Here is an 18810-nt window from a genome sequence, read left to right as displayed (position 1 = left end):
GGCCGTGCAGGAAAGGAGCCTTCCCTTTGACACTGTTTGACGTTCCCTCTGGTTTAATGATCAAACAGTAAAAGCCATTGACACAGGCTGTAATTAACACGCCCGGTGGGAGAAGGAAAGGACAGCGCTGTGTGGCTGGGAGGAACACCGGGCAGGGCTGTGGACCTGCCCAGAGCTGCGGCTGCAGCCACACGTCCCTGTCCCTGCATCTCCACGAACCCCCTTGCCTGCTGCTCCCTGCACCCAGCCAGGCACAGTGGGTAGGAGGTGCAGGGGGACAGAACTCGGTCCCCTTGGAGCCATCCCGTGGGGTGCCGGGTGCCTCATCCCCCCGTGGGCCTGGCCGGTGCCAGCGTGGCCGGAGCAGGGATGCAGCACCCGTTACATAAATGGGTTTGTGCTGCGCTCATCAATGTCACCAAGCCCCACCCCGAGCACTGATATCACCATTCCCATGGCAACAGAAGCGCTGCGAAAAAAAGGAAGAACGGGAGATGAATAAAGGCGCGGGGAGGGGGAAGGGAAGGGGCAGCCCAGAGATGGGTTGTGGTGCCCAGGGGGTCCCCAACACCCCGCAGGGACTGCCCCTGCCAGGCTGGGATGCTCGCCGGTGCCAGGACCACCGCTGTGCTGCCCACACGGGGACCCCAGCACGGGTCCCTCTGCACCCCGGGAGGTGCTGGGGGGCCAGGCCAGGTGCCAGCCCTATGGACCCCCTGCTGTCCCCATGGGATGCGCTTTGGTCTCGGCAGCTCTTGGTGCCTAAAGCCCACACCACGGCCATGCACAGGGCTGCCAGGTCACACACTCCCTCAACAAAGGACCAAGGTCAGGGCTGCCTCTCCAGATCCAGATGTTTTCAAGCCCTTGGGCTGCAGCATGCTCAGCAGGGCTCTGCAGAATGGGCCGTGGAGGAAGAGGAGTTCTCCCAGGCCTGGGGAACCACCTGGACCAGCAGCATCACCACTGCTGGGGCTGGTGGCAGCAACTTCCCTCAGTACCAACAAGGTCTTACCTACTTCAAATGCTCAGAAACCATCTGTCCCCCTTTCCTATCCATGACTACATTTTGGGACATTTTCTCCATGCCCAATTTAGATGGAAAAGCCTTTTTTTTATTAAGCATGAGCCCCCCAAATCATCACATGATCCCAGGACCTATAGCATGGGGAATAACACCAGGAGAGGGGCAGCAAAGCAGCCAGAGCTGGGACCAGCAAACGCCAGCTCCTGGTAGGAACAGCAGGCAGGACAGGCAGGAGAAACCCGTCTACATGAAGGAGGGATTTTGCAGCTCAGCACCCCCTGCCCAACGTTCAGGTGTCCTCTTTCTGCAGAGCCTCAGCAGGGCTGGGCTGTCAAGGCCCCCCCTCCTGCCCCCGTTTGGCAGGGGACCCCGCAGTGGGGACAAGTGCCCCCGCCCCGCTCGGTGCTGCTGTGGCCGCGGTGCTCTTTGCTGTCATTTGTGCCGTGGCTGCAAAAAAGAGGAGACAGGCATGCGAGCACCAAGGTGCCAATTACACTTTCATTAACAGCCGATGTATTTCTTTATCAGCCCTCTGCTTCTCTGTACAATGTTGATCATTTTGATGGAGCATTTGTTTTAATTTCCCAAATGAGGAAGCAATCTTGTAAATATTGTGCAGTAATTAAAATGGCTATTTATTGTGCAGCATTCTGGCTGCTGCCAGCACACAGCCTGATTAGCATTCCCCTTCCTCTGAGCCTTTGCTCCCATCCGTCCTGCTGGCTCCGGCAGCCCCTCTGCCCAAATCCGGGCACCCAGCGACCTGCAGCCAAGCCCACCACCCCGCTCCGTGCCTCTGCGCTGATCCTCGAACCAGGAAACCCAGCAGCAGCAAACAGCAACAGAAACTCTTGTTGCTGAAGCAAAACCCATCCCTCAGGTTCTTGCCGGTGGCATTGGGATCAGCCTCTATGGGCAAATCCCTGGGATGGGGCAGATTAGGAATGGTCTGGAGGAGGGGGAAGCCCCTCAGAGCACCAGGAGGTTCAGCCCCACCACAGGGACACGTCTGGGCACTGTCCCAAAGCTGGGAAATGCCAGTGGCAGGCTCTGTGCTGCCTGCTCCAGGCACAGCCCTTGGGTTGGCACCGGCTGGCACTGTGGTGGCTGCCCTTGGGGAGAACGGTCCTGCAAAGCGCTCTGCAGCCCTGTGTGGGGCTGGGCAGCACAAAACTGCAGCCAGGAGAGAACAGGGGCTGTGCATGGCCAGGGGAATGCTGAAATTTCCCTGTGATGGTTCCAAATCCTCCTCCGGGTCTCCATGGTGACCAGCAGCTGGCTCCCGGCGCTGGGTGCAGGGCTGGGGCTGGCAGGGCTGTGCCATCGGGGAGCACAGCGTGTGGGGACGGGCAGGGGGGCAGGGGGACCCCATGGCCTGAGCAGGGGGATCGTGCACCCACCGCCGGTACTCGAACTGATTGCGAGGCCCAGGAGTTACGTGCCTGAACTTGGGCTTCCACCCCTGTCACATTTGCATAAGCACAAATTAGTATCTGAGGCTTTGTCTTTGTGGCTTCTGTTCAATATTTCCTCTCCGCAAACAATCACACTGGCAAAAGCAAAAAAAAATAATAATAATAATTACTTGGAAATAAACATCTACCTAAACCCGTCTTAAAATACAGCGAGCTGGGCAAAGAACAACCTTGGTGCCAGGGGAAGCGAGGCTGAAGTCCCCATGCAGATGGAGAGGGGCTGGGGGGGAGCACAGGGGCTGGCCCTGCACCGCTGCGCTCGCGTGCGGGGGAGACCCCGGCCCCCGCGCCCCAGGCCCCCTCCTGGGAGGCACGCTGGTACCGGCTCCTCTCCAGGGAGCCCAAGTGGGCTGCGATGACTGAAAGCGAAAAGAAATTAAAGATCAATAAAATGAGGAGTAAAAGCAGAAGCTGGGGGTGGGAAGCAGAGCAGTAACCACCCCCACCCCAGTTCCCTTCCATCTGGGGTTCCTCCTGCACCACCACGGGGTCCCAGAGCAGGGACGGTCGGGGTGGGCCCCCAGAGCAGAGCTGGGGACACCCCCAGCTGCCCGAGGGATGGGTCCCCATGGGGCACCCCCAGCACCCCGACTGCTGTCCTCTGCTGAAACTGCTGGAGTTTTTCGTGTGGTGATGATGCTCGTAAATGTTCTTTGCATATATGCTAATGGTTGGGGAGGTTGCTCTGGCATTTGTGCCTTGGTCTCGCTATGCAGAGCACATGGAGTAGTGCAAGGGCAGCCACCCCACCTCAGGGTGCATCCCTTGGCCCCACGGCACCATCCAAGCACAGCCTGAAGTGAAGGGCATGAGCTCGTCCCTGCACCCACACCTCTTGGACCCTGCTGATGGCATGGTTTAAAAGCTTCCCCAGCATATATTTTAGACTCCCACTCCCTTTACCATCGCCTCTCTCCCTGTCTCCTACATGCAGATGCCAGCTCACGCACGGTGCCAGCTCCGCACGTCACTGCCCACCTCCGCTGTCCGCCCCCGCTCTGGTGCCCACACAGCCCCCACCACCCTCATCCCTGGGGCGCCCCAGCCCCACGCCAGCACCCGTGGGGGCTCCCCAGAACCTGGGGCAGTGAGCAGGGAGCTCCCAGGGCTCACATGGAGATGAGAGGCTGGAAGAGACGTGCCAGCCCAAGTGCGAGCTGTGAAGGAAGCCGTGCCAGCCTGGCAGACGCTCTGCCTGCCCCAGCAGCACGCGGGGCGCTGCTGCCCCTTCTCCGGGCATCCCAGGGCAGCTCCCCTCCAGGGGCTCCCCTCCAAATGGGCACCTGCCCTGGGTGCAGAGGACTGGGGCTGCGCTGAGCTCCTTGCAGCCAGGGGGGCACAGCCATGCAGGGAGATAGGGCTCATCCAGGGGGGGTCTCAGCCCCGGGGTGTAGCTCCAGCACAGGGATGCAGCCGGGCTGGGCAGGTGGGATGTGAGCGCAGGTGCTCAGCCCCCGGAGTGCAGAACTTCCCTGTGTTTGGGGTGCTCGTCAGAGCCCCTGCCCTCATTAGCAGATGGGACTGCGATGGGGGAACCCCAGCCCCAGCTGCCGTGTTCATCAGTGACCCTCATTAGCCTGACAAGCAGCGTTGTGGCTGGGGGAGCCCCAGAGCAGCCTCACCAGACAGTTTGTTCCTGCAGGGGCGTCTGACCTGACCCCGCTGGCAGCCCCCAGCCTTGCTGCACAGCCCTGGCCTCGGCTGCTGTGTCGGTTTGCAGCAGGAGCTGTGGCATCAGGGTCCCCTGCTCGGAGTGCATCAGCCCCTGCAGCTGGTGCCTTCAGCCCAAGGGACAAAATGAGCTAAAAGAATTAAATCACCTTTTATTTTTAAGGTGGTGATTTTTGCAGCTGTCGGCTGGCAAAGAAAACCTTTACAGAACAGCGCAGTGAGAATTCCCAGAAGCTTTCACAGGGCATGTTCCAAAAAGCATTCATCCATCATACTCGGCTGCAGCCATGCTCTTGGCATCTTGATGTGCTGCTTCTGCTCAGGGAGGCCGTTATTTTCAGATGAGGCTTTGGGAGAGCACACAAGAAACCCGTAATCCTTCTGAGGGCAGGATCTGAAAAGAAAACATTTGGGGCTCCTCCTTCCCTTGGCTCCAGGGTGAGCGGTGCCAGGCGAGTGGCAGGAGGGGAACAGGGAGGAGGTTGTTCTGCCTGTGAGAGAGAAGCTTGCTGTGCACAGAGCGTGGCTGCGGGAGGTGTGGGGCCAGGAAACTGCGCCCTCGCCACCAAGCTCTGAGCCCTGGCACGGGTGCAGCATCGGTGCCCCGCTGCTGCCCAGCTCCTGGTGCTTTGCAGCCCCTAATCCTGGAATCCCTGTCCCAGGGGCCGCAGCTGTGGTGGTGCGGGGCAGGTCTGAGAGCTGGGAAGGAAAAGCTCAGCCAAATTAACCGGCTCATTAACACACATATTTGCACGCCGCAGCTCAGCTCTTCGCAGCATGATGCCGACCCCAGCGGCCACCTCCCACAGGGCCACCAGCCGAGGCAGGCAGCGGCCCCTGCGCAGGGAGGAGCGGGGGGCAGGCGCAATCAGGGCTTGGTGTTCGTGGTGCTGAGCACAGCTCGAGCCCCTGCGGGGCCAGGCGGGTGGCATGGGCTCAGAGCCAGTGGGCACCGTGTGCTGATGGCCAGCCCGACCACAGCCGCTCCTCCTGCTCGCCCTGCTCTCCCCAGGCTGTCCCCTGCACGCAGGGTGGCACCGGGGAGCCTGGCCGCAGGGACAGAGCTGCTTTCTTCCCCTGGTGAATGATGAACCGGGGTGTTCATCCCGAGTGAAAGAGCAGCAGTGTGAGGGCCTGGAGTGGAGGCGCTGGGTGCCCACAGCCCCACCCTGCCCAGGGCCATCCCCACAAACGCCCTGTGACAAATTGCACCCAAACAGCAACATGAACCATGGCAGAAAAGGCGGCTGCCAGAAGCTGAGCAGAGCTGCGGAGCCCTCTGGCAGCTCCTCCAGTGCCTTGGGCTCCCCTCTGGTGCTTTGCGTTGCGGGGGGCTGTGGGTGTCGGTGGCCTCTCCAGTGCCCAGCAGCAGCAGCCCCGATCTGCCCCGGTGCCAGCAGTGCTGCTGGGTGAGCCCCTGGGTGGGGGTCCTGGGGTAGCCCCCTCCCCGTGGCACCAGGGGCCTGGAAGGAGGCAGGCAGGGCCCGGCCGTGGGGCAGATCCACGCGCTGACAAAAACACGGTGCAGGCCTCTGGCCAGGCCTGACGCAAATTTAATTGAATGGGAATGAGATGTGTTTTATGTCCTTAAAGCACATTAAGTGCTCAGAAGTTAATTGGTATTTAATTAGCATAAATTAAGCCCTTTAATAATACTCAGGAAAAAACAACGTGTATTACAGATGCTTTATTAAAAGTCACCCTGACAAATTCAAAATGAATGTGCTGAACACATCACCGGCAAAATGGGGAAGGACACGCGGATGTGCATGGGGCACCCCATCTCCTGCTCCTGGTCTGAGTTTGGGGACTGTGACTGGCAGCATCACCGCCCCTATGGGACAGCGGTCCCCAGCTGGGGCACAGCACCGAGCTGGGGCACAGCACCAATTTGGGGCACAGCACCAATTTGGGGTGCAGCACCAAGCCGAGGTAGAGCGTGGCGCCAGCCCCAGCTCCCGCGCAGAGGCAGCTGTAGCTATAAATGCGCTTCCTGCGGGTGCTGCGGGCCGTGCTTCCTCTCGAAAGGGGAAGGTGGTCACCCTGCCGCTCCCAGGGGCCTGCAGCCTCGCTCCGGCAGAGCTCTGCTCCCCAGAAATGGGCTGGGACCGCTCAGGACCCCCGCGGTGCCTCCCCACTGCCCCTCAGCTCCCACACCCCTGGGGAGTCCTGCTGGGGAGGAAGCAGCGGCTCTGCTCCTTGTTTGGTTTGGCATTTTTTGTAGCGTTGCCATGACAACCGTCCCGGTGACATCTTCAGGCTGTTTGTCTCCTCCTGTGGGTTGCATCATTTTCCTTCCTGAACCGGCAGCTGCCTTCGCCCCGGCTCACCTGGGCCCACGCGGCCCCGCGCCGGGTGCACGTCCCCCTGCCCAGCCCCGCACGCAGACGCACGCGCTGAGTCAAGGATGCTTTCGTTCTGGCATTTCCTCGCCGCAGCCTCTCTACAACCTTGCCTTTTTTAAAAATAGAAAAAATACATCTTGGTGCATGTGCGTGCACATGTGTGGGTCATTTCCTGGGCTGGGAATAAAGCGAGCGAGCTGACAGCAGAGAGGTGGCATTGTGCAGGACTCTGCCAGCCCCACGGGGCCATCAGAAAGCTGGGGATGTCCTTCCTGCCGTGCCAGCTGCTGTGACAGCTTTCTGCCTCCCTGTGGAGCAGCAGGGTGAGAAGGACGGGCTTCACCCTGGGGCTTTCCTGGGGAGCTGGGGGTGGCGGAGGAGGGCGAGCAGGCAGGGCCCTGCACACCGCTGCTGGCAGGGCAGGACACACATCAGTGCACCACGGAGACACAGTTCAGCCTGCTTCCTCCTGGCCCTGGCCCACTCTTGCCCTTCTGGCTGCCCTCGGGTCACCCGGCAGCCCCCGCCATGCCCCTCTCCCTCCCCACACTCACTTGCTTTGGGTTACTTCCCTGTTAATTTTCTCTCTCTGTTGCTCATGTCCCACCCCATCCCAGGGGGGTTTGCCCCCAGGACCACAGATGCTCATTTCTGGACTGGCACCACACAGAGCCCTACTGTGGGCAGGGGACACCTGCCCCAGGACAGCGCCTTTCCCCTGGCCAGACGGGGGGCACCTCACACCAACACTCGTAAGGGCTGGAAAAGCCATAAGCTCTGTGCCCTCAGTCACTTTTCTAAAACTTCCCAGTACCACCCTGCCTTCTAGAGACATGCTGAGGAACCTCTAACCCTGTTCAAAGTTACAAAATGAGGAGTGACTAAACCCAGGTACCTTTAGGTGTGCCCTGGGAGTATTTGCAGGAGCACTTGCGTGCTGTTTTATCACCGAGCACAGCCTGCCGAGCCTTCGGGGAAGGGTCACTGCCCACACCCCCATCCCCTGGGAGGCTGCAGTCGCACGATGAGTCAGGGCAGAGCTGCTGCAGGGACGGATCCCAGCCTGACGTAGAGCTGGCTGTGCTGGCTGCTCTCCCCGTGCCCACACAGCTCCATCACGCTCCCCATGCTGACTCCAGCTCGTGGCAGCAGGGCTCCCCTCCCGGCACAGCCCCCTGTCCTCGCCCCCAGCCCCAGGGGCACAGCCTCCTGTGCCTTGGGCTCATTCTTTGCCCCCAGCCCTCCTGATGCCGACATATCTCAGAAATTGGACTCTGTCACCAAGCCTCACTTCTCCCGATAATCCAGCCTGCAGCCGGTGTGGGCCCTCCTCCCATCCCCATTTCCCTTTATGCTGTTTGGCTCAGCGTGCCAAGAAACCTCCAAAAACTAAAGCTGGTGTCCTGGCACGCAGCTGGGGGGAGCAGCTCTGTTGTCACAGCCCATGAGCTAATGCAAATGCTGCAGAGCCTGCAACCAGCGCCTGGCTTCAGGCAGCCCTGCTGGCAGCAGGACAGGCAGGGACCAGCTCCCCGTGGTGCTCTCTGCAGCAAGAAGCCCAGGATGTGTGCGAGGGAGGGAAGCTGACCGCGGCACAGACTGGGGAGGGGGCTCCCATGGGCTGGACAGGGAGGGGACACTGCAGGGGACAGCAGGGGTGCTGCAACAGGAGCTGCAGACATGCTGAAGGAGCAGGAGAGCTTTATGGTGACCTCGCCACATTTGGGGCCAGGCAGCTCCCATCAGGTGCACGTGAAGGCACGCAGCCAGGAGCTGCATCAGGCCTCTTAAATAATAGGCATTAAGAATTTAGAACTCTCTCAATGCCAGCACTGGTGAGCTGTGCCGTGCTGCTGCTTCACTCAGCTTTTTGCTGCCGCACTGGTGTTACAGCAGGCTCCTTGCTTGGCCACCCGCTGCTCCCCCAGCCCACCCCGGGGAGCAGAGGGGGCCCTGGGAGCAGCAGCAGCAAAGGTGGGCAGAGCTGGGAGCTGCTGCAGGTGCCCAGATGCAGCCCTGGCAGGAGGGAAAAGGTGCTCAGTCAGTGCCATGGTCCTGGTGCCAATCGGAGCGTGGTTGTCTCGGCTGCACGCTCGTCCCAACAGGGTCACTTTCCATAGTGTCTGCAGCATCGAGGGAGCAGCCTTCCTGCAGCAGGCTGGTGGGGGAGCCCGGGGGGAGGCGGAGGGGCTGAGGGGCTCGTGCTGGGCGTGCTGAGCGTGGCCCACCAGCAGGCAGCACGCACAGTCCTGTGTCTGGCCTCACTTCAGGAACAGGCGGGTCGTCCGGTCACCGATCAGGAGCCTTTGGGGAGGTAAAAGAGAGAAACTCAGGGCTGGCATCTTCCATGCACGCTTGCAACAGCGAAACACAGAGACTGCATCAGCCCAGCCCCACGAGGAGGTGAGGACCGAAGCGTCAGACACGTTGGGTTGGGAAAGGGCAGACCTCACGCACCTCACCAGCGCGCCGACGAGGAGCCCAGCGAGCATGGGCCCTACCCAGTACACCCAGTGGTAGTCCCAGTAGTTTGCTACCAGAGCCGGCCCGAAGGCTCTGGCAGGGTTCATGCAGGCTCCGGATATGGCACCCCTGAAAGAGAAAGGAACCGGCTGCTTCACCTGGCCCTGCCCCAGGTCTGCTCACTTTTCCAGGCAAGGACACGGGGCAGGAGCCGCTGCCCTGCTGCAGCCCCGGGACCAGCCCCTCTTGGGAGCCCTGGGGTGGCCGCATGCTGCGTTCACTCCTGGTGCTTGCAGCCCACAGGGAAAACCCAGCACGGTGCGAGCGAGGGTGCTGAGCCTATTTTGGGGCTTACCCAGAGCCTGGGTTTTACACAGAGAAAGCTCTGTGCTGTGCGTAGGTACGGGAGCCAGGCAGAAGAGACAATAGCGTTTACAGATTAAAGAAAACTGCAACAGATAAATATTTGCACTCGAGGTTTGCGCAGTGTTTAAATAAGAGCTCTGAATCCCGCTAGAGGGGGCACTGCCTTAACTAAACAACCCATTAACATTTGTAATTGCGTGCACTCGTTATCTGATTGCAGTGACATAAGACACAGGCTGCTCGCCCGAAACGCCTGCCCGCGCCGAGGCTGAGCTTGGCAGCGGTTCTAACAACCATGAGGACATACAGCGAGCAGCGAGCAACAGCTCCAGATAAACTGCTCCTGTTTGCTCAGGGCTTCCGACTGTAAACACTGCCTGGGCGGCCGTTCGTTTTTATCAGGTAATTGGAGAGATTGGTCTGGTGAGAGGGCTCCACGTGCTGGACACGAGCCTCCAGCCTCTCCGCCACCTTTTCGGGGTGTTCCCAGGAATTCCCCCCACACCCGTGTCAGCAGGGCCAAATGTCTGATTTGCCATTGTGGGATCGCCACCCCTGCAGCCTCGGGTCCCCTCCTGGCCCCTGCCCGAGGCACCTTCAGGCAGGATCAGAACCGGCTGTGCTCTGCCCAGGGGGCTGCGCCCGCTGCAGGGAGCAGACTCTCGAGCTCACCCCGCCAGGATGTCGACCGTGACCGTGAGGCCGATGCAGAAGGGTGCCAGAGGGGTCTTGGTTTCCTCGTTGACGGCTCCCATGCAGACCGCGAGCACCAGGAACGTGGTCATGACGATCTCTCCCACCAGGACGGAGGGGATCTGCTCATCGGCCACGACACCGCTGAAGGCTCCTCCGGTGGCGTTGGCGTAGTGCTCGTCCGTCGTCACGGCCTGTGGTGGGGGGAACTCTGTTTGTGCCCTCCACGCTCCATATTGTGGGCTTTTACAGACATATGTGCTCACCGTCAGGACAGCGTGGGCGGGCATAGCTCCGGGTTAAAGAGGAGCTAATCTCATCACTTTCCTCCTGAAAGCCAGCCCTAAGCGCCTGGCAAATATAAACTCATTAGAGGAGGCTCTTAGTGTCTCCTGAGATAATGAGCCAGCCAAGCTCTCCCAGAGCTTTGCAGTGCACAAACAGCACCACGCTGCTCGGTGCGGACCACCTCAGACTCTGGAAATGGGCAACACCAAATTAAATTAGCGTTACAAAATGGTGCAGCAAGCAGAAATGGCAGGCAAACACCGCATTAAAGTCGCTGAAGCTGCAGAGGTGCCGTGCATTGCTCTGTGCCTGATTAACACGGTATAATGAACCTCTGGGGAACAGCAGCTGTGGGGAATTAATTAGCCAAGCCCCAGAGCGCTGTGCGGAGGCAGCACCCCCACACCTGTGCTGGCTCTGCTGGATCCGAGCCCGCAGTGGGAAGCTGGCTGTCCCAGGGCGGAATCAGACCTCAGGAGACTTGGGAGGAGAAGCCAGGTGCTCTGGCCCCAAGCACAGATAAGCCCTGCACCCATGCAGCAAGCCTCTGCGATGCTGGGTCGCCTTGTGAAATTGCATGCTCTGAATTACACCGAGAATCAATGCCTGCAGTGCCTCTCACCCTTGCCATCATGTGCGCTGCTGCTGGGGACCCCTGGGCCGTGCATCAGCTTGGGGCAGGCAAGGCTGCCCCTGGCAGAGCAGGAAGGTGGTCCCTGCACCCCAGCATTTGCCCATGATTAAGGAGACCTCCCCGGCGCCTGTACCTTTGTCAGGCTGGCTCCTATTATCCCTCCGCAGAGCTGGGAGATCCAGTAGGGGATGAGCATTGTGATGTTCAGCCCGCCGACCAGCCACACGCCCAGGGACACGGCTGGGTTGAAGTGACCTCCGCTGCAAAGGAGAGAGGAGCCTCAGCACAGGGCTCACCCCGAAGCCGGGCTCTGCCTTGCCCCAGCCACCCATCAGGTCCAGCACTTCAGCCCTTCCCATGAGGAGGTGCTGTGCACCCAGGGGAGCAGAATCTGGCCATTTCCCTTCTTTGGAGAAGCAGCATTTCCATACACAGCCCCCTGCAGGCATAATGTGCTGGCAGGGCAGGAGATGCCCTTGTGTAGTTTGAAGGAAAGGGTTTGGGGCTCTCTCAGGAGACCACCAGGTCCTTCCAGGAGCTGTCACGGGGGAGCTGGGTGCAGAAGGAGCCCTCCTGGCTTTGCAGCACTGCAGGCTGGGGACACAGCGAGCCCTGGGCTGCTGCTCTGCTCAGCTGCATGGCACAGCGTGGCAGGGCACTGCCGCCTGCTCTCTGCAACAGCTCCTCTGAGGGCAAGGACTCCCAAAGGAAAGTGACTCCTGCTTGCACCCTCAGGGCACCCATCCCTGCAGCTCTGAGTAAGAGGAACAGCAACGGCAGAGCTGGTGCCAGCACTGAGAACCGCTGAACACCCTTCCCCAGGCTGGCAGCCCGCACCCCAGCAGCACTCAGCGTCAGCTCGCACAGCCCAGATCGAAGGCACGGAAAGCAAAGAGCCTGGCTGCTGTTTGCCTTTGCCCTGATACGAATCTCTCTCGCCTGCTGCCGTGACACTTTGCCCCGTGCAGGACACACGTCCTGCAGGAAGCCAGAGGGCAGGGAAGGCGCCGTGCCAGGCTGGGGCTGCGGCCACCTCCTGGCCCCACGGGCACCGCAGCTCTGCTGGGGCTCCCAGCGCTCATTTCCTCTGCTCGGAGGGGGACGTGGAGGCACGCAGGCAGCCCCAGCCCCTCTACCAAGGCAGTGGCTGCTGCTGGCAGCGTGTGGCTGAGGGATGGTACAAGCCTTCCTCCTTCCTCACTGGGGTTCAGAAACCAGAAAATCCATCAGATGAACAACGATGCCCTGGGGTCTCACACCTGCCTGGGGGCCCTATGCCCCCCTCGCCCTGCAGCCACCCCAGCGCTCCTGGCTGAGCCCCCCAGCACCAGGGCAGTGCCGTGCCCAGGGCTCGCCCACGCCGCAGCAAACCCTCGCCTCCTGACAGGCCCAAATCATTCATCTCGAAGACCACATGCAAGACAAGCTCAGATACCTTTTAATTAAAACAGATTATCACGGGACACGCATTAATGAACGAGTTTCATAACCAATCAGCCCTAATAATAATTGCTGGTAAAGCCGATGAGTCAGAGTGTCTAGGAGCCATAATTACGTCTTATTCTTCAGCTATAATTAAAGACTGATCATATGACAGCAAAAAGTTGTGCTGGTTGAGCCAGGAAGGTCCCAGGCAGGAGGGTGCCTGGGAACTGCCCCGGGCAGGGTGGGAGCTGCAGAGCTGCAGGGACTTGTCCGGGACCGGAGCGGGGCTGGAGCAGACCCATCCCACCAGCATGGATGGATGGGGACAGCCAGGCTGCTCGCCTCTGCTCCCTGGCCCCTGCGAGAGGGGGAGCAGCAGGGACAGCCACAACCAGTGACACCAGTTACCCCATAACCCACTGCAGGGGCTGCAGCCTGTCCTACCAAGAGCACACGTCCAAAGCCAGCAGAGATAACTGCTAGGAGCTGCCCTTCCCATGCTGGTCCCTGTCCCATCGGTGGGGAGCAGAGGGGGAGCCTTGGGGCACCTCTTCATGGCACAGCACTCGGTGCTGTTCCCCTGGCTGCAGCAGGGCTGTGAGGGGGCTGGGGGTGCCCGGGGAGCTGCTGGGCTCCTCTGGGACATGCACCCCCAGCTCCTGTGGTGGCAGTTGCACGAATTTCACCTTGGGGTGCGATTCCATCCTAAGCAGGTGCTGGTACGACACTGTCCCTTGGGTCGCACACAAGCCTTGATGAGCAAAGCTCCCTAACCTGGGGGAGGCTTCCCAGCACCTGCACCCAGCGGGGGCAGCCCCGGGGCCCCCCGTCCCTGAGCTGCAAGGATCTGGCTGGGAAACACAGAGAGAAGGGAGCGAAATTCCACAGGGACCGTTTCAGCTTCTCCATTCAGGATAAAGCTCTATCTTGGAGTCAAACTACACCTTTTTCTACGAGCAGGTTTGTCTAAATGTTGCTTTAGAGGAATGAAAACCATTTGTAAATGTAATACAGGTATTTCACCTGAAAATACCCAGGGGAATAGCATACTTGGGTCAAAATGCTTCATCCTGACATCCTTTTAAAAGGAAATGCCTAAGCTTTCCCAAGAGATACTTTTGATTCAGCTTTCTCTTTTTTTATTATCTGTTAAGAAGGGCTAAAACCAAAACGTTGCAACCAGAAGACAAACCACCTTCCCCAGACCCCAGGCATTAAACCACCACCCACCACCCGAACAGTCATTGCTGTTAACCAGGGGGCACGATGGAAGCGGGCATCTCCCTCTGCCCACATGAGGGGTCCCAGTGGGCGCAGCAGCAGGAGGACCCCAGCCCCTTACCTGATGTTCCCCAGGATGGCGATGGTGAGCCCCAGGGCCAGCCCGTGGGCCAGGGCGGGCTGCAGTCGCCCCGTGCCGCCGGCATCCTCCACCACGGAGAGGCAGCCGATGAAGATGAAGAGCGCACTGCCCAGCAGCTCGGCCACGCAGGGCTGGACGTAGCGCTCGTACCAGTGGGGCTTCGCACGCTGCTGCTTGCTGTCGACGTCCACCATCACCTCCTTCATGGAGGAGAAACTGCTCTCGGCAGCGGCCATGAGGGGAGCTGGAAGAGAGCAAGCAGAGTCCTGGTGGCAGCCGGTCCCTCGGGCACAATCAGGGACCTGCCCAGGGACTGGAGAACCCGGCTGCCCACGTGGGTCCTCGAGGGGCAACGTGTGCTGGAAGCACCAGACTCTGCTCCTCGGGTGTGCCGGGCACAGCCGAGGGGAGATAGAGGCTGATGGCACAGGTGCTGAGCAAGGCTTCCACACCGGGTCAGTGCAAACAGCTCGGAGGGAGGAGATGCCCGCGTTGCCCCCGGGGGACACTCACCCTGCGAGAGCTCGAAGCTGGGAGTGCCGGACGCCAGCACAGCCCTGGTGGGGTGCCGGGGGAGCACCGCGCTGTCCGAGCTGCTGGAAGGCTCCCCCTGCCCTGAATGGGGAGGCAGCGGCTGGGAGGCTCTAAAAAACGGATTGGATTTGCATTGTTAAAAAAAAAAAAAAAGAAAGAAGGGGCAATAAAAGCTGATAGGCCAGCCCCCAGGAATATAAAACCTCTTTATCACAGTCATTCCTCGGTTCAAGGTTTTACTTTTATTTTTTTTTTTCTTCACATGGTGGTTTGTTTTTCTTTTCAGTTTTGTTTTGTTTATTTTGTTGTTGTCATCATCGGTCTAGGGTTTTCTGCCAACATGCAGGATGCAATTCCTCCCATGGTGTGAGCTGTAGGTAGCCAAAACGCTAGCACCTGTTTGAAGACCAGCTGGCTTGCTTTCCTGGGCAGCCTGCAGAAGGTAGTACGTGTGAGAAGCCCACAGCACTGCCTGCACAGGGGCATGCATGGGTCTAAGAGTTCCCCGAGAAATGGAGAGAAAGCCTTTCCTTTCCGTTGCTCACCAAGCACTTGAAGCCCACGCTCCTTGCCAGGGCACCCCCTTCAAAAACCACCCCATGTCATTCTGCTGCTGGTCGTATGGCACTGGCTCTGCGTTACTGCGTTAACACCAAAGGGCTTTAAAACCTTAAAGACAGCATTGGCACAGACAGACCTTGATGGCAAGGGTGTCCAGTGATCCACCGGCAGCTTCAAAAGCTGACTTTGATCCTATACCAACTCCCTTACACCTCCCCACTGCATAAAGGATCATTGCACAGAAATCCTGACCCAAGCCCCAGGGGAGGGCACGGAGATGCCACCAGCTCACGAGATGGGGACCAGGAGGCTGCAGCCTGGCAGGAGACCCAGGGGACACCACGCTGCTGCCAGGGGCAGAGCAGGCACAGCCCTGGTGGCACGAGGGCTCAGGGCTGTGCAGTCATCCTGCATCAAACGGCGAGGACACATCCATCATCCGAACAGGGCTGGATGCTGACCACCAACCAAAAGACAAGCGCTGGGGCTTTTCACCTCCTTGAGCAATCGCTTGCAGTGGTTCATGTTTGTGGTGGGTAATTAAGGATTGGGGTTTACGGGTATTTTTTCTCTTGTAAGCAAGGGTAAAGAACGCTGCAGATGTTTTATGATGTTTTCCCAAGACGCTGCGGATAGGAAGGAAATTTCCACTTGCCTGTCTCACAGGGGGCTGCTGCTGGCCATGCGCAGACACAGGCCAGGCCAGAGGGAAGAGGGAATCCCACTTCAGGCACCTCCGTCAGCTCGCTTCCCTTTCTGAGATCGTTTCCTGCAGACAAAAGCTCTTGACCAGAGGTTATAGAAGTCGATAGAACATTGAAAGTCGGTCGTAGGGCTGGCTGCTCTTCGGGCTCCTCTTTGACCCATAACACAGGACAGTGCTTGGTTCAATGCCCTCACTTGCCAAGCACTGAGCTCGAGCAGGCTCCCAGCAGGTTCACCGTGCCCCAGCACCGTGCCTCACAGCACAACCAGGTGGGAGTTTCACCGAGAGGGGTTTTAACTCGGGCAAAAGGGAGCAGACCAGCTCTATTTTTCAGGGTGCTCATGAGAGCTGCAGCACACACCCAGATCCCACCCGGCACTCCTTACAGCACCTTAACAAAGATCTGGCATCGTGGCATCGCGCAGCACCTGGCGGCAAAGCAGGACCAGCACCATGAGGCTGCTCCCCAGCTGCCACCACCACTTGCAGCACCAAACCCGGTGGTGCCAGCCTGCCCCGACAGGGGCCGTAAAGGCTTCGGCAGCATTGTCCCAGGGGAGCAGTGGCTTCAGAGCACTGGAAGGTCACAATCCAAAAGTGAAGATTAACTCAGCGTCCTTGGCTTTTAAACATTTACCATTATTGTTTGGGGAGCAGGGATGTTTGGCTGAGCCTTCGGGAGGAAATGCTCGGCATTCAGACAACAAAGGAATCATTTTTTACTAAGCACAGGACTGAAACAGAACAGAGCAGAAGCACAATACTGAGGGATTTTTTGGCCTCTTGGTGCAAGTTTCAGACAAACAACTCCATGCAACATGCCAGCCGGAGCTGCCTAGGCAGCCTGTACCTGCCATGTGGGACTGAGAGACTGCCAGAGCAAACTGGCTCCAGAAATTTCAGCGCCGTGCAAAATCCTGACTGATTTAGTTTGGGAAGATTAGGGCAAGGAAAAAAAATCTGCAGGGCCATAGCTGATGTGCTATGATCAAAAGAGTTCAATTTGGAGTGTTGTGCCTTCTTCCTGGACTCCAGGGAACGCTGCTGTGCTTTCATCTCTCCATCTCAGGGTAAAGATGGGTCCAAGGGAAAATAACCCTCCCTGTTTGTAATTCAAGTTAACCTTAAAAACAGAGACAAAAGCAACATGATAAAACAGTGTCAATTTCTTCAGCTGCAGCTCCTAAAGTGCTCTGGAGCGCACAAATCCTCGGTGTGCCTCCTGCCAGTGCATGAGCCTGGCACTGGTTTGGCTCCGCACCATGCCCTGTGCAGCCCCAGGCAGCAGCACCCAGCGCAGGATGGCTGTGGGGTGTGTGAAGCCTTCGGCCCCACAACGCTGCAGTGCCAGGATGGCACATGGGACAACAGGGCTGTGGGTTGCTCAGCATGGTCAGAAAAGTCACATCTCCAGCAAGACCCCAGGCAAAGCCAGGAGCTGCTGAGTGAGCGGTCCTCAGGGAGAGGAATGGCACCCAGCACATTCCAGGCTCTCTGGGCACTCCCATGCAATCAGCAGTTTACAGCAGCCACATAAATGATCTATATTTATCATCAGGAGTTGGCAGAGGTGGCGTTGGATTTCCTTTATGTTTACTCTGTACCGTGATTTCCCCTGACTTACAACTCTCCAGCATAATACGATTTAGGTAACAGGCAGCAAGATTACCACAGACCCAATTTAAGCTCAGTCTTAACACGACACTACCCAATGCCAATCCTCAGACGAGGGTGCTCCTACACCTGTCTTTTGCTCAGAGATACTAAAAACACATGAAGAAAACAGCCCTGCTCGTAGCACCCTTTGCCCCTCATGGATAAGATTAAATGCTTGGAAATAAGGTTTGTTCAGCAAGCTTAATACAATCTGCACTCATGGAAAAAGGCGTGGGGATAAGAACAGATAAATCTGTTCATATTATCAGACATTTATTTTTGTCCTTGTTTGTGCTTGCACTGATAATGCGGATTTGTTAAATAAGTGACAACAGCAACTGTGTCAATTAGTACAGGAAATGGCAATACAAAACAAGCAACAGCTTTGAAAAATACTTTTTAGGAACCATAGAAGACGTTTCTCACGTCTGTCTATCTGTACAAAGAAGTCTGAATACCTTTATTAAGTCCAGCGCCCCCAAAAATGTTTCATTCTCTTTCTTCCTGCTTAATTACGGAGATCCACAGCCTTCCTTTTGCATGCTTTTTAATATGAACAACAGTATCCCCACTCACAGATTCTAAATTCGAAGTACTTCAGCAGACACTTGACTCAGAACACCCTCAAGCACCATTATCCAACAGTGCCCAGCTGCAGGACCCGAGCATACCTCGAGTCTGCTGAATCAGCACAGGTACGTTTGATGGGACAGAATTCTGACAGGATGTCTATAAAAATTGTCAACAAAATATTTAGGGGCTGCACAATGGCATTGCTGCAATGAAAGACCCCAGCATAGCCGGCATCCACGTTCAACTTTTGAAAAGCAATAAAGAAGGCAAAGGCAAGCCACTTGTCACTGCCTTATCTTTACAGTATTTATCTTGGAGACTGATAATCTAATGATTACACAACTGTTACTGAATGAGAACTTGCAGAATTATTTGCATCTCGTAGCAGTAACACAGGTTAGCTGACCTCTGCTCATTTATAGGTCCTGTTGCCTAATAGCTTCACTTCAGATTGCTACAGTAATGCTTGATGGAAATTTCCAAGGGTTCCTAAGACAGACTTACCTTTTTCTGTTAGAAAACAGGGACAGATTTGGGTCAGTTCTGCAGACTGGGTTGAAAGAATGGAAAATAACCAGTGGGATGAAGCCATACTTAGACCTTAATCCTGACATGTAAAAATAAAATCCCCCAAGCTCTCAACGAAGGGAAGGATGCTCCTAGCCCCGTGCAGTGCGCGCATCTTCCCCACAACGGGTAACGCCAGGCTCCCACAGGCATCCCATGGGGCTGGCTGTAACAGGGCCTTTCAGTTCTCAGGGACCCCATTTGCCTGCACCACAGCAGCAGAGGTGAGAAGCCTTGTAAGCAAGAAATTAAGAACTGGTAACTTTTCAGAGCAGCTTGAAACGCTGCGTGCTAAGCTAGCGACTGCTTCACATTCAGTTCCTAGGTATGAAGAGCTGGGTAATTCCTGTGAAGAATTAGTTAATATAATTCTTTAGAAGGAGACTAATTGATCTTTCACAAGCGAGTAGGCAATGCTCGGGCCCAGGTCACTCGAAGGGAAGACAGGCACAGCAGAGCTCTG

The 18810-nt window shown here is 57.7% G+C and overlaps 1 protein-coding gene across 1 annotated transcript; it reads right to left on the bottom strand.

Moving 5' to 3' along the window:
* Positions 1–5845: 5845 nt before the first annotated feature.
* AQP8 (aquaporin 8) lies at positions 5846–14383 on the bottom strand. Its single transcript, XM_027469468.3, has 6 exons — positions 14264–14383; positions 13730–13994; positions 11096–11222; positions 10020–10234; positions 8976–9110; positions 5846–8822 (listed from the first exon to the last, which is right to left on the bottom strand). Exons 2-6 carry the CDS (start codon positions 13984–13986, stop codon positions 8780–8782), a joined length of 777 nt encoding a protein of 258 aa, XP_027325269.2. The 5' UTR covers positions 13987–13994; positions 14264–14383; the 3' UTR covers positions 5846–8779.
* Positions 14384–18810: the final 4427 nt, after the last annotated feature.

The sequence above is a fragment of the Anas platyrhynchos genome, chromosome 15 (assembly GCF_047663525.1).
Source record: "Anas platyrhynchos isolate ZD024472 breed Pekin duck chromosome 15, IASCAAS_PekinDuck_T2T, whole genome shotgun sequence".
NCBI lineage: Eukaryota > Metazoa > Chordata > Aves > Anseriformes > Anatidae > Anas > Anas platyrhynchos.
This window is presented reverse-complemented; position numbering and strand designations above follow the sequence as displayed.